Source organism: Myodes glareolus, chromosome 8 (assembly GCF_982192425.1).
Source record: "Myodes glareolus chromosome 8, mMyoGla1.1, whole genome shotgun sequence".
In the NCBI taxonomy this organism is placed as follows: domain Eukaryota; kingdom Metazoa; phylum Chordata; class Mammalia; order Rodentia; family Cricetidae; genus Myodes; species Myodes glareolus.
The window spans coordinates 101,377,133-101,392,571 of record NC_142033.1 but is presented as its reverse complement, the minus strand read 5'-3'; the positions used below and the strand labels follow the sequence as shown (position 1 = coordinate 101,392,571).

The window sequence follows — 15,439 nt, the reverse complement described above, 5'->3', positions numbered from 1 at the left end:
CAACATTTGCAGGTGTCCTCTGCCCGCCACACCCATGTGACGACACATGCATTCACAGCAGCTCACCTTCATTCACTCCGCTAAGACATCTGTCCTCATAGTCTGCCTGGTTTCCTGTCTCCTCAAGCCTCTGTGTGACTTCAGTGGCTTGTGCATTTCTCATTGTGCCCAGGTAGCAGATGCTTATTATAGACCACAACAGAAACATCAGAATTCAAGGTGGGTGGGGTAAGGGACAGACAGATGGCTTCTGTCCTTCTGGAAGGTAGTGAGTGTGCTGTTGGGTACTCAGGGCCTTGGATTTGTGTTCTTGAGTTCTCCTGCGGAAGGTGGAGAGGCCCATTGGCATCATCCTGTGCCAGGTCTTTACCTTTGGCAGAAGCCAGTGACCCAACTGTTCCTGCCGTCTGCAACCACCCTGTTGTCTGAGGCTCTGGCCTCACATCCATCCTCTCTTGGCTTTAAGCCCTGAACCTTGGGATTCTGGGAGTCCTCACTGCCCACCTTCCAGGCCCTGCCTGTGCCCTGGTCTCCAGGCACGTCTGTCTCTGGTGATGACAGGTTGGAATGGTGTGGCCAAGGGTCCTGCTGCCTGGGACAAGCAGGGTGCAGAGTGCAGCTTTCTCCTGTCTTCCTGGCACTGTGGGCCAGCCCTGCCTTGTCCCCCTATTGGATAATATCCTTACCATGCCCTGGGCCAGCCTCCGCGTCTCCCCGCCATGCCTCCTGCCCTCCCACTCCTGCTGCCTTGGAGCAGGTGGTGGGTGCCCAAGTTCTTTATCTGTGACCTGTCCCTGGTTATCTCTGTGTTGACCTGTCCTGATGGTGAGTGGGTACCGAGAAGGAAGTCTGCAAAGGAATTCCTAGTGTCACCCTTTTGTAGGAGCTCTATAGAGATTCCCAGGACTGTGCCTGACTCTAGTGACATCCCAAGGAAACTGAGGACAGATAACCTCTCCTGATGCACCCAAAGCTCCCTGGGGGTGCAGAGCCTGGCTCCAGCCACTCAGGGAACCTCTTTCTGTGGCAGTCCATCCTGCCTGGGTTGCCATCTTGGGAACTTTAGGAAGGAGTTTGGAATCAGGTAGGTGTGGGCTCCAGGACTCTTGTCATGATTGGCTGCTACCTACTGAGGTGACAACTTTCTGTTTGGCCCTTGGTCTCTCTGGTGATCGGCTTGGGCTGGGCAGATGTGAGCGCCCTAATGTATGGAGTCAGGGCCTCTGTGCTGTGGCAGAGTCATAGCTGCAGACCTGTTGGGAGAATTTCTTTCTAGGGGACACTAGAGAACGCTAGGACAATTTCATTGCTCTAGGCAATGTCTGCCCCTCACAGTTAGGCCAACTGACAAACCAGAGTCATTCCCTCCCCCCAACCAATGACTGTATTGGGCTTACTTTTAATTTTTACTTTATTGTGTTTATAATTGTATTACCACTATGTATTACCTATGTACGGTTATTTTGTCTGCCTGTATGTCCATGTATATATATGTGCCTGGGGCCCTGGAGTGTCAGATTCCTAGGAATAGGAGTTCCAGATGGTTGTGAGCCACTGTGAGGGTGCTGGGAATCAGACACCCACAATGGACTGGCCCCCCCACTGATCACTAAATGAGAAAATGTTGTAGGAGACTGCTTGTTTGTTTCCCAGCCACCCAGACTCCCAAAATAACCACACAGAAACTGTTTTATTTAAATCACTGCTTAGTCAGTCACTTAAGCTTACTGCTAGCTAGCTCTTACATCTAGAATTAACCCATTTCTAGTATTTTATATTTTACCACAAGGCTCATGACCTACTGGCAAGGTTCCAGTGTATCTGTCTCCAGCGGCAGTTCCATGGCTTCTCTTTGCTCTGCCTTCTTTCTCCCAGCATTCAGTTTAGTTTTCCCCGCTTACTCTACCCTATCAGGCCAAGCCAGTTTCTTTATTCATTAACCAATAAAAACAACACATAAACAGAAGGACCTCCCACACCAAGAAAATGCTTTACAACTGAATTTCATGAACACATTTTATCATTTGAGGCTCCTTTCTCTGAGGACTCTAGCTTGTGCCAGGTTGATGTGAAACTAGTCAGCACAAAGGTGAGCTCTTTGTATAATCTGGATATTGGCCCCTTGTCCTTGTTGAGTGGTGAAGACTCTATACGTCTGCATGCTGATCTTCTTAGACCTGTGGCTCTCAGGTGTTTCCCAGATTGTCTCTTCATCACAACCTTGAGTTCAGAGCCCAGTGTATGTTTTCTCTTACTCCTTGTCTAAACACCACCTGCTTCAAGGCCATAAATATTTGTATTATAGAAATTTGATGTTTGATTTTTAAAATTTGGTCTGAAGCCACTTAGAATAAACTTTGCGTGTGGTATAAAGGACAGGACTAGCAGGGATGCCCCATGCAGTTTAGTCAGCAGCTTTTATTTGTACCTTGCAGGACACTGCTGTTCCTGGAGGTGCCTGACAGAAAGCAAACTGCTTCCTTGAGCCCAAGTCATTTGGCCAGCTCAGCCCCCTGGAACTTCCTGGAACCCCCAGGTAAGTGCAGCAGCCAGGCCCCAGGTGGACAGCCTGAGTGTGGGTCCATGGGTCCTGAGATTGGGCCATGCTAAGACCTAGTGGTTGTGGCTGGAGTCCGTGCACCTGTCCAGCAGTAACTCAGGCTTCTTTTAGTACCAAGGATTCCACAGTGAGGCCTTGCCTAGTGATGGTGCTTGGGACAGACAGGGCTTAGCAGGTCCTGTGGGCTCCTGTGAGGAGCATCCTCTCGGGCCCACCGACAAGAATGGTTTGCAGTCTATTCAGAGTGGTGGCGCCATCACTGCTGTCAAGTTCCAGAACATCCATCCCCTCTCCCCAGCCCCTAACACCCACAAATCCTCTTCCCTTGTGGATTGATCCATTTTGGAAGTTCCCTGTCGTAGAGTCCCACACTGAGAGATGTCTCAGCTGTGGTGAAACACCGTGGCCACAGTGAGTTGGCGAGGGAAGGGTTTCTTTGGCTCACACTTCCCGCTAACAGTCCATCATTGAAGGAAGTCAGGGCAGGAACCTGGAGGCAGGAGCCGGTGCAGAGGCCATGCTCACTGGCTTGCTCCTCATGGCTTACTCAGCCTGCTTTCTTATAGAACCCAGGACTAGCTGTCCAGGGATGGCACCTCCCACAGTGGGCTGGGTCTTCCCTATCAATCACTTGTCTCCAGCTAGAGCTGATGGAGACATTTTTAACTGAGGCTCCCTGCTTTCCAGTGACTCAAGCTTGTATCAAGTGGATGTAAAACTCGTCAGCGTTGAGTGGCTTTGGGTTCTGGGTCTCTCACTGGAGCTGATCCTGAGGCCCCTCCACACTGTGTGTGTGAGTCTCAGTCTTGTTCAGGACTGTGTGGTGTCCAGTGTATGGCTGGACCGCTCTTTCCCCATCGTCTGTGCTGGCGGCTGTGTGGAGCATGAAGTCACTCCTTAGACTTATGTTGGACTCTGGTTTGTGGTGGCAGTGGCTTTGGGCTGTGGTACTTTGGGTAAGAATGGCCCTTCTTGTTCCTACCCCACCCCTGCAGGACTGCCAGGGAGGTCCTTCTGTCCCAGCATGTGGGCTCCTTGTGCTCAGGGGTGGCATAGCTAGGTGAGCGAGAGAAGTGGGGCAGACAGTTCTAGGGGCAGATTGTTTGTTCTCACCTTGCCTGGGCCCTGAGCAGCTGGGACCTATCAGGAAACTCACTTTCTCCTGTTGTGTGACCTCTGGAGCTGTGGGGCACCCCAACATGAGTCTAGCCACACTCCTGAACCATCTCAGGAAGTCATGGCAATCTCCCTGCTGGGGGCTGAACTTAGGATGTGGAGCCTCTGGAACTCACCAGAGAGTTTGGGGTGTCACTAGACCTTCAGCAGTAGGGACGTTCAAGAGCAAGAGGGGTTGGAAAGGTACCCCACCCCCGACACCTGGGGGACTGGCGCCTTCAGTGCCACTGGGAGGAACACGCCAGCCTCCTGTGCTCCTCTCTGCTTACAAAGGATGATGACCAGGTCACGGGGTCTGTGCTGTCCTGGCCTCATGGTATCGGCCTGTTGCTGTGTGCCCAGGGGCTCAGCATAAGGTCCCTGGAGCCCAGTCCCTATCTTCGTAGTCCTGCCCTGAGGACTCTGTCCTAGGGCTTGAGTGAAGTGGGGCCTGGCCTGGCCACAGCGTCCTGCTGAGCCCTCTGTGTACAGACCTTGCTCCACAGCCAGCCTGGCCTGGAGCTCTGGTCTCGACACATGTCCCTGGATAGTGGGGAACAACTCCTGGATCTCAGTGGACCACTCCCTCTGAGCTCTGGTTTAACTGGCAGGAGGTGGAGAGGGCACTTTGTGGGCAGTAAGGAGCTGTTGCCACTAGGTGGAGCCAGGGCACTTGCTGTTTGGCAGCTGGCTTGTAGCGGCTGGGTGTCTGCCCATCGCCATCCCCACCCCACCCTGGACACACTCTGAGGCTAGTAGGTTTCAAGCTCACTAACCACAGCTCCCTGCTCTAGGCTACTAGGTTACTAGGTTACTACCTCTGCCTAGGCTATCAGGCTACTAGTACTAGCTCGGCTACTAGGCAACTTGTTCCCAACCACTAGGCTACTAGCTCTGCCTAGTTCAGACTTCTCAGGACAGGTGGCACCTGGAACATTGATTGTGCTGGACCCATCATGGGTGATGGACACATTTGTGTTCTGGGGTCTTGGGATCCCCATCTCTGTGTGCACCACCACCAGCTTTTGTAGGTTGTAACTATAGACATGGCCACTGCCGTGTGGGGATCCTCAGATGATGCCCTAGTCCGTGGTGCATTTGTGTTGTAGCAAGTGAGCTGTTTGGCATTGGCTGGCTCTTCTGGGGACCCTGGGGCACTCCACTTGCCAGTTGGTCCAGCTTTTGGTGGCATTTGAGCCCTCAGCTCCCTGCTTCCCTTGTGATGACACTGCCCAGGTAGCTCTGGCTGATCCCTGTCTTTGTCCCTCCTCCCATCTTAAGAGTCCTTTTCTTTGTATACTGTCCCAGCTGCAGGATTGGCTTCCTCTAGGAGTGACATTCCGTACCCCTAGTCCTGGTCCACACCTCGGCTGTGCATCTTCACTATAGCCCAAGGGAACAACTGTAGCCCTGGGCCCTGCTGATATCTGCAACTGGGACCTTCAAGATAAATGTCCCTACTGCTAAGCCTGACAGCCTGAGTTCAGTCCCCGGGTCACACATGGTGGAAGGGGACCACTGGCTCCTGCACACATGTTTACACAGCACTGCCTGCTGTGACCCTGCCCTGCCTCCCACCTTCATTCTGTGTGCTGCGCTGTTCCCACAACCCTCAGGTCCCACGTCCATCCCAGTTGCCCATACAGAGCTCTGGTGACAATGACAACCTGGGCTTTGCTGGCCATAGAGGCCTTGAGCAAGAGACAGGCAGGAGCGAGGATGGCTGGGTGCTGCTCCAGCCAAGGTGGACGTGCTCCCTGAGAACGAGACGTGTGTGAGAGGGGGATGGTGAGTGGGTGTGCGGAGTGTGGGGAGTCAGACCCTGGGGCCACCCTATGGGCTGGGAGCCATGGAGGAGGAACCGTGGTGTCCTCATGTCCTCCAGAAGGCACACTGTGCTCCACCATTAAACACGGCCTGCTGGGCGGCCGAGGTGGACTGTACTCAGGGCTGAACTCATCTAGTGGTCACTGCGCTCCATGCTCCTCCCACCTGCTCTCCTGAACATGGAGACTGCTGACTCCTAGGCTGCGAGGTCCCCGAGGACATGGTGTTCCTTCTACACCATCTCTCCGGCTCTCACCTCTGCATGTGGGAGGGCTGTCAGGTGAATATATAGATCCTGGGCTCAGCATCTGGTGTAGGTCTGGTGGGGACAGTGGCGGCTCTGAGACCTGGGGTGCATCAGATCTCCAGCAGAGTAGTTTCTAGTCTGTGGCTAGGGCCCGTCCATAGTGCCCTGGAGGACAGTGTCCGAAGGCCCCTCTTGGTAAACCATGTCCTGTCTCATGGCACTGTGTCTCTGAGGGCTGTGTCAAGTAGACATAGGCAGTAGAGTCTCAGGACGCCCAGGTGATGCCCATTAGGGCAGTGGCTTTTGGGTGCCTGGTCACCAACCCCTTAATTCTGTGCACTCTACTCCTGGGCATGTGCTGCCACCTGGTGGCCAACCTGGGAAGTGAGTGGGAGCTGGGGCTGGTGTGTGTGTGTGTGTGTGTGTGTGTGTGTGTGTGTGTGTGTGTGTTGGGGGGGATCATCAGGAGGAAGGGACACTCCCTTCCTGGAGTCTGGGCTGCAGGCTATGTGGTCTCCCAGTGAGGAGAGGTCGCTAACTAAGAAGACCAGCTATGCTGCCTCCCTACAGCATAGATGCCCCAGCATCTGACATCCCTTCTGTGCTGGCACATGGGCAGGTCGGTGCTGGCCATGGCTTGAGCTGACTCAGATGGGTTGATTTGCCCTCCTGACCCAGGCCTCCTTGAATAGCTTGATGGATTCCAGGCTGCAAATGCTTGGGCGCTGTGCGCAAGTGAGACACTCTCAAACTAGCCCAGGGTGGTCTCGTGTTCACAGGGCTCCTGGTGGTTGCGGTGACCACAAAGCCACAAGGTCCACATGGGAAGAAGGCCCCTGCTGACAACAGTGCTGGGTTCTGATGGCCTCTGGCTAGAAGGTGCATTTGGTACCTGTCAGCTCTGGAGGGAGGTACCTGTGCATTTAGTCAGCTGGTGCCACCTTGGCCCTCGGGCTGGTGTGAGTGATGGAGTCTTGTGGCTTGCTGGCGTACCCCGGTTGCCTGCTGTTGCCCTCCTGCTGCTGCGGGTATTTTTGTTGTCTTGAGGGGAACATCGTGGTGGTGTTGGTGGGCTTTGCTGATGGCAGGGCTGTGCTGACCGCTCTTCTCCTCTCACAGGTGTGGTTCTTCAGTGGAGCAGCCATGGGGTCTGAGGACCACAGCGCCCAGAACCCCAGCTGCAAAATCATGACCTTCCGCCCCACCATGGACGAGTTCAGGGACTTCAACAGATACGTGGCCTACATTGAGTCGCAAGGTGCCCACCGTGCAGGCCTGGCCAAGGTGGGTCATGCTGCTCCAGCTTCCTCCTCAGACTCGCAGAGGCACTGGGTTCTGTGAGGGGGCCTGGACCAAATCAGGGCACTTGTGTCCATAGCCTTAAGGAGCATCCCTGTCTGGGTGCTACGCCAGGCCGAGGATGGGAGGGGACCCGATGCCTAGAAACAGTGGTGCCTGCAGACACCTTGAATTCCTGATTAAGTGGCAGTAATCCAGAGCGAGTAGAGAGAGATGTGTGTGTGTGTGTGTGTGTGTGTGTGTGTGTGTGTGCGCGCGCGCGCTTGCATGTAGGCACAAGGCCTTGTATAGCAGAGTATGCTTGATACCTACAGAAAGGTGTTGGGGCCACCCTGGCATCTTTTTTTTTTCTTTTTTTAAAAAAAATGGCTGGGCAGTGGTGGCACATGACTTTAATCCCAGCATGTAGAAGGCAGAGGCAGGCATATCTCTGTGAGTTTGAGGCCAGCCTGATCTACAGAACCAGTTCCAGGACAGCCAGGGCAACACAGAAAAACCGTGTCTTGAAAAAAACAAAACAAACTGTGTGTGTGTGGGGGGGGGTGCACACATGTGTGTGGTGCATGTTGGCGCCAGAAGGGGGCATGGGCCCACAGCAGTCAGGAGCCTCCTGAATGGGGTGCTGGGCTCTGAACGCTGAGCCAGCTCTCTGCTTCTCACTTCATTTCTGCTTTTCCTTAGCACTGGGGTCTGCCTAGGTCTTGCATGTGCTGGGGAATGGGTCTCCTGGGCCCCTCATGTGCAAGGTAAACAGCAGACCAGCCTCAGGACTTCGTCTGAGACCGCCCGGGGCTCACTGACCCTCCCAGGTGCTCGGAGGGCAGGCCAGCACCTCACCTGGAGCAGTGGCTGGTGGGTCCCCACATGGCCACCATGGTTCTCTGGAGTCTAGCTAGCACTTCAGAGTGCCAGAGACAGTTCAGAAATCGCACAGGTGTCAGGTGGCAATAGAACTCAATTCCCAGGCAGACTAAGGGGTTGTATAGGTAACTGTGCCACCAAACCCAAGGTTGTCCCTCCGCCCACCCCCATCCTGGCACTGTGGACATGGAGTTGGCTGGTTCTCTGGGGAATGTCCTGGGTGCTACAGCATTCTAAACAGTGTCCCCATCCACTGAGAGCAGGGTGCCCTCTGTGTGTGTCAGCCACAGGCATCCCTAGACGTGAGCCTGCAGTCCTCCCTGCACGCAGCATGGGAATGGGAGTAACTGCTTCTGTGCTTGTTTCTGGGGACAGCAGGTGACTCAAGCCTTCTGAACCTGTCAGCTTGGGGTCACCAGTCCTGTGCCAGTGGTCAGAATGGAGAGTGAAGCTGTAAGGCTTGGCACAGCAACTCTGAGAGCCGCAGGCTTGTGCCCTCCACTTCCCCACAAGGAGGGCTGGCACAGTTCTGACTCTGCCCATCTTTGAAGTGATAGTGCCACCTTCCTGTCCTCATCTGGCTCCTCCAAGTATGGCTTCTGCCCTAGCTTGTGTCTCTAAGTGCCATTCCCCCATCCTAGTGCTGGGGGCTGGGTTTATGATCCCTTGTGCCTCAGTTTCCTAAGAGCAGCCACTTGCCCCCTGGCATTGTTGCCATATCCATCTTTGTGGAGCTCCTGACCTCCAGCATCCACTCCCTGTCTACTTAGGACCCCAGGCGCTGGTTCTGACCTTGTCTCAGGTACTCCCTTGCAGCATGCTGCTGTGTGCCCACTGTCGAAGCAGGCCTCAGGAGCCCCAACCCTGCCTGCCATCTCTTACAACCAGAGGCACCCATGCATGGCAGCAGTGACTAAGAACAGGTTCATGTATAAGAATGTCTCAAAGTGGGGCCCTTGTTGAGCCAGCCCTGGAGTGCATTGGCTCTGTTTAGAACCACCCACATCATACCCAACTCAACCCTGACTTGGGTCCAGGCCCCCGCCCCCCACCCCCGTGTCGGCTGCAGTGGGGCCCGACTACCACTTTGGCTGCCATGACTGTCATGGTTGTGTGGTACTTGTGTGGCAGTGCTGGTCTGGAGCATTTAGATCTTTGGGGACCTGGAATCCCCTATCCTTTGGAGCTGCATCACCCGTATCCTTTTTGGCCCCACAGATTATCCCACCCAAGGAGTGGAAGCCACGGCAGACGTATGACGACATTGATGATGTGGTCATCCCAGCACCCATACAGCAGGTGGTGACGGGGCAGTCGGGGCTTTTCACACAGTACAACATCCAGAAGAAGGCCATGACCGTGGGCGAATACCGCCGCCTGGCCAACAGTGAAAAGTATGTGGGCACGAGCCATCTTCCCACTCCTCACCACTTCCTGGAGGCCCAACTTGGGCTGTAGGCCCTCAGCCCCTCCTTGTCTTCCCTCATCCCAGTGTATGGCCTGAAGTTGGCCCTCCAGTGGAGGTCCCCGTGATTCCTGCTCTGCGCATCCTGAGACCTACAGTCATAGCATGTGCAGACACATGGTCCCTGTGTTCTCTGCTCCAGCTTCCCCTGGTTCCTGAATCTCTGCCCCTGCTTGTCACAGGCAGCCTTGGTTCTGAGGTGGCTAAGGGTCTCATACTGCCCAGAGCACAGTCTGAGCTATTGTGCTATCCCCAGGTACTGCACCCCGCGCCATCAAGACTTTGATGACCTGGAACGAAAGTACTGGAAGAACCTGACCTTCGTCTCGCCCATCTATGGGGCTGACATTAGTGGCTCCCTATATGATGACGTAAGTGTCCATGGGCCTGACTACCATGTGGGCTGTAGGGAAGGGAGGAGAGTGACAGTGCCTCACAGCTCAGGACCACTCTGATTCCAGTGGCTCCCACCACCTCTATGTTCCTGGACACTACTTGGCAGGACTGTGCTGGCTTTTGGCCCAGACTGGTGTGCTGAACAGGAGGCTACAGCCTGATTTGATCTCAGTGATGGTGGGGAATACTTGGGCTCTGCCTCTTCTGACTCCTCTGTCTTGTGTCCTTGAGGTTTAAGCCACCTCAGTGGAAGCTGCTGAGGTGTGGAACTGGGAGCCCATGCCTTGACACTGTGGTTCCTACCATTCTTGGCCTAAATGGGAGGGCTGTCCTTTCTGGGCCTTCTGGTTTGGCTAATCTCTTTATGTCTCTTTGCTCTGCTGCCCAGACAACTGCATAGCAAACAAAGGCCTGGGTTTCCACCAGCCAGCTCCAAATTGGGAACCCGCCTATTTTGTTAGCTTTGGGGCAAAGGGAGGCAGCAAACAGCAGCTTTTGTGAGCCAAGCTGGTGAGACTCTTTACTCAATAACCATTCAGAGGCTTATATTAATTATAGAATAATGATATGTTTGGCCAATGGCTCAGGCTTATTACTAGCTAACTCTTACATTTAAATTAACCCTTATTTCTTATCTATGCTTTGCCACATGGTTCGTGGCTTGTTTCCTCATTTTCTACAAGTCTTGCTTTCTTAGCAGCTGTCTGGTGTCTCCTTGACTCCACCCTTCTTCACATGTATCTCTGCTTCAGTTTCCTGCCTGGCTCCATCTTATCTTTCTGTAGGCCAAGTAGCTTTATTTATTAACCAGTGAGAGCAACACATATTCACAGCGTACAGAAAGACCACACAACAGGTGGCTTCTTTTTCCTTCTTCCTGAGCGAGGATCTCATGGAGCCCAGGTTGGATTTGAATTTGCTAGGACCTTGGACTCCTTACTCTCCTGTTCCACCTCCTGAATGTCAGTGTACTGTGTCCTGTTCACATTGTCCAGCACTGCAACCGACATGATCAAAGCCTCTGCACTCTGGTGGGGGAGTGTGGGGGTGTCTTGGTGTCTTGATCTGCTTTATCCACTGCAGGTCCCTAGCAACTTTACAGGTGGCAGTCAGGTCTCGGGTCTGTGCTGTGTGTTCTCTTCTCTTGGTTTTGGGCTCCCTGTCCTCTAGCAGGTGTCATTTTGTTGTCTGTGCTCCTGGGGCAGTGCTATGTGAAATCAGAGTCTGGGCTTAGCCTAGCAAGATGTTCCAGGCATGTCCCTGCACCCCATCTCCTGTCAGCCAGTGTGCCGACTTTATGGAGGGCTCTGGCCACACACAGGCTTCAGCTGCCAAGGCCCATCCCTGAGCCACATCTACCACAGGCCCCCTGGAAGCTTGTAGCTTTGACCTGCCTCACCTGAAGTAGTACAGAATCTGTTACAGATGGGGAAACTGAGATCCAGAGCAGAGGACTTTTGACCCAGCCATGAGATGAATTCTCTGCATGAGGCTATAACTGGGTCCCTTTCTTGTAGCCCATGACATGACCCACATGGTCACTGTGCTGGGTGGCAGGCAAGACAACAAGGCCATTATATGCTTGGTGACCTGTTGCCATTATGCTACCGTGACCTCAGCAGCCTCTGTCCTCCAGACTTGGGCCTTCAGCCTCCTGGCAGGGGAGTGGTCACCGCTGGGGTCAGCATGTGTTGAGATGCTGAGATTGCACCCTGCTGGCTCTGAGATGAGGAGAGGTCTCAGACACAGGCACACGAGGCTCCTGCCCCACCTTAGCTCCCGCTAGCGTTTGATGAGAGCACAGGTCAGGGTTGGGGCTTCATACATGTTTGCCTATATTCTTTGAAGCTGTCTGATCTTGTTTGGTGGAAGGTTCTGGAAGGGCTGTCATTTGGACATAGGTTCACATGCCTGTGAAGGGATCACTCACATGGAGACTGCCTTTCTCTTTCTGTGTTACGTAGAGGTGTGGAGATCACTGCCAAGCTATAGTTGTCCATTGGCACATGATGGTTTGTAGACTGTTGCCTGTAACATGCTATTCCAGGAAGGCTGGGGTGGCAGGTGAGAGTGCAGGGCCCATGACCCTGGTCCCCTTGGCCTCTTGGGATGACCAGTTGGAGCCTGGGGATCTGGTGCTGACTTATCTCGGTAGCCCCGTTCTACCCCAGGTGACTGCACTCAGGGTGCAGGTGAGCACAGGTAACCTGGGAGGACTCTGCTGACCACATACTTGCTGTCCACAGGATGTGGCCCAGTGGAACATTGGTAACCTGAGGACCATCTTGGATATGGTAGAACGTGAGTGTGGCACCATCATTGAGGGCGTGAACACACCCTACCTGTACTTTGGCATGTGGAAGACCACTTTTGCCTGGCACACAGAGGACATGGACCTCTACAGCATCAACTACCTGCACTTCGGCGAGCCCAAGTCCTGGTGAGTGCCAGGGTGTGAGGCATGGGAAGATCTGGCTACTCTGACAGGTTACTGTGGTGCACCTCCTGCTCACCCTTCAGTCTTGGGGGAGATGTGCTGGTCCAAGGCCATGGCCTTGGTGGTTAACAGGTACCCACCTGCAATCCTGTCATTCTGGGCAGCAAACAGGCCAATGGGTATGTCACCTGCTGCCACATCACAGGGGTCAATTCCTACTTTACCTGGAGGCTGTGTGAGGTGCCAGCTTGCCAACAGTGCCCCATCTCTTTCTCTCTCTCTCAATCTCTCTCTCTTTCTCTCTCTTTCAGTCTCCCTTTGGCTGCCAGGCTATCCCAGGCCAGGCTCCCATCTGTCTCCCCTTGAGCTCAGCTTACTTGTGGACGGGAAGAATGCCCTCCCCCACTCCTGGTTATGCTGAGCGGGGAGGGCAATGCTGAGGGCGGGGGATGTCTGTGGTCCCCACTGAAGGCAGGTTCCAGTAGCTGGCTGTCCTGCTGCTATTTCTGTCACTGTGGAAAGCCACTTGGGGTCTTCTTTATGTTGCTCAGTTATGGACAGGGCTGTATGCTGAGCTGTGAAAGGCCACACCAAGAGTACCCTCTTTTTGGGTGTCTCTGCACTCAAACCCTAGGCACATAGTCCTCCCTGCTCCAGTGGAGTCAATGCTTGGCTCTGGACAACTCTCCTTCCCTGGAGGGCACAGCTGTGTTGGTATGTGTGCCTCCCAGGTGGACCCTGTAGCCAGCCATTGTCCTACAGCTTCCTGGCTGACGGCCAAGCTGGGCTGAACTCCCACTGTTTAGGAAAGTGAATCCCAACCAGGCAGTGGTGGCAAACACCTTAATCCCAGCACTTGGGATGTAGAGGCAGTCAGATATCTGTGAGTTCAAGGCCAGCCTGGTCTATAGAGGTGGAAAGTGAACCCCAAATATTCTGACATTCTCATACCTTGTGGGTCCCACCACTGTTCCCTCACAGTGTCAGAACTGAGAAATCCCTGAAGTGTTGTGTCTGCTACTTCTTGCTTCCCTGCGGCCTTAGGGAGCCCTGCACTCCGCTGTCCCAGTGTCAGAGACCCTGTGTTCCCTGACCTGGGGCGCGACCCTTGCGCCCCCTTCAGAGCTGGTTGTCAGGAGTCTCCAAGTCTCTGCCTCTGACCATGCTGCCGCCCTCTGAGGACTCTGTGGTGACACTGGTGATCACCTGGGAGGTGACTTCCCACAGAGCTGGGAGAAGGTCAGGGGTGCGTGGGCAGCACTCTGTCAGCCAAGGCTCTCAGCTGCTTTTCCTGTTGCAACAAAAATCCTCTGACAAAGGCAGCTAGCAAGAAGAAGGGTTTGCCTTGGCTCCGTCATCTTGCAGGGAAGATACTGAGGCAGTTGGCCACATGACAGGAAGGGGACCAGATGGATGCTAGTACAGCTCCTTCTCCTTGTATTTGATCCAGGATCCCAGCCCAGGGAATGGTGCCACCCACAGTAGAACGAGTCTTGCCTCCTGAAGGCCCGTCTCATGCTCTGGAGCCTGTCCATTCAACAGTTAACACTGCCCGGTACACTGGTCCTGTGGGCTCCTGCTGGGGTGTCTGAGTTATGCACACCACCCATTTCTATAAGTTCAGTTGACGAGGTCCCTGTCTGTGGAAGTCTGGTGTGACAGCGATGGGCTGAATGGCATCTCATGAGCAGCCTAGGCTGTACCCTCAACCTCCAGTGTGACTCCTGGCTTTTGGTGGCACCATCCTCTGTGTACACCTGTCCAGCTAGGTGACTTCTCCCATAGTGCCCTGCTGCCACCTGTGTGGAGCCAGCTGTGGCAGCTGTCACCTGGGCCACTAGGATCCCCTGAGAAGTGCTGTGGCAGCAACAAGGGCCAGTGGCCTGCTCCTCGTGGCTACATTGTCCAGCAGGGCTCATGACACCCACAGATACAAACAGCCCATGGCTGCTTCTGCTGCAAATCTCCACATGTGCACAGCAGTTGCCTGTATGCGCATGTGTGGTGGGTTTGTTTTTGTGTGAGTGTGTAACTGGGATATGCTGGGACAGAGGACCTGAGCCCGAGTCCTGATTCTTGTGGCCACAAGGTGGCACTCCTGCCTTTCTGACAAGCGGCTGTTCCCTGGCTCCCCTTCCCCAGCTGCTGTGTTTGGGGATGGGGAGACAGCCCCACTTTCTTCCTTGGAAAATAAGATTGAAGAGTAATAGCTGCAGGCAAGCCAGGGCTGCATGGTTAAGCTACAGTTCAGCTGAACAGAAAGAGAGAGAGAAACCAGGCGTGAGAAACCCTGGCGTGAGAGTCTGAGAATGAGACCTGGCCAGCACCCACTGCTTAGCTTCAGAGACCCGAGAGCTGCCAGGAGCCACCAGAGTGGCCTTTAAGTGGGAGCCAGCCCCAGAGAGGCAGGCTGGTGGGCCAGCTCTGGGCCTGTATGAGACTAGAATGTCCCTAGTATTGGGAAGCACCTTGGCAAGGACAGAGAACCATGCTGTCTGAGGGTGGTGCTAGTCTGTGCATGGCCACATGGCCCTGCAGCTTGTGAGGCCTGGGGCTCCCTGGAAGATGACAGCTGCTCACAGATGACTGTTGGTGGCAGGAATCCATGCAGTGTGCCTTAGGTGACTTGGCTGGCCCACCTGTCCCAACAGTCACTCATGATGCACTGGGTGCAGGTTCAGCCACCCCAGCTTCCTGTGTTCTGCTATGGCTGGGGGTGGACATCAGGGCTAATAGTGAACACAATGGCCACTTGTTTGGGGACAGAAAGCTCCGGCAAAGCCTCAGCCTTGGTCTTGGTGCGGGAGGCCCTGTCACCTCTTCCATGGCAGGGAGGGGCCTTAGTTAGTTCTCTGTTGCAGCGATAGACACCATGACCCAAAGCAGCTTGGAAGAGCTGACTTGGCTTATATATTCCGGTGACGCTCCATCATGGCGGGAAGTCAGGACAGGAGCTGATGCGGAGGCCATGGAGGGTGCTGCTTACTGGCTTGCTCAGCCTGCTTTCTTTTTTCTTTTTCTTTTTTTCTTTTCTTTTCTTTTCTTTTTTTTTTTTTTTTGAGACAAGGTTTCTCTGTATAGCTTTGGAGCCTGTCCAGGAACTTGCTCTGTAGACTAGGCTGGCCTCAAACTCAGAGACCCACCTGGCTCTGCCTCCAGAATGCTGGGATTAAAGCTGTGTGCCACCACCAC

General features: G+C 54.3%; 1 protein-coding gene across 3 annotated transcripts in view; it reads left to right on the top strand.

Moving 5' to 3' along the window:
• Kdm4b (lysine demethylase 4B) overlaps positions 1–15,439 on the top strand; it is a 73,701-nt gene that overhangs the window by 11,235 nt on the left and 47,027 nt on the right. For all 3 annotated transcript variants that reach the window (XM_087909278.1, XM_087909277.1, XM_087909276.1), the window contains exons 2-6: positions 2,436–2,536; positions 6,909–7,073; positions 9,168–9,343; positions 9,671–9,785; positions 12,057–12,250. In XM_087909278.1, the coding sequence (XP_087765404.1) occupies positions 6,933–7,073; positions 9,168–9,343; positions 9,671–9,785; positions 12,057–12,250 (626 nt within the window). In that variant the 5' untranslated portion in view covers positions 2,436–2,536; positions 6,909–6,932. The remainder of the gene's footprint in view (positions 1–2,435; positions 2,537–6,908; positions 7,074–9,167; positions 9,344–9,670; positions 9,786–12,056; positions 12,251–15,439) is intronic.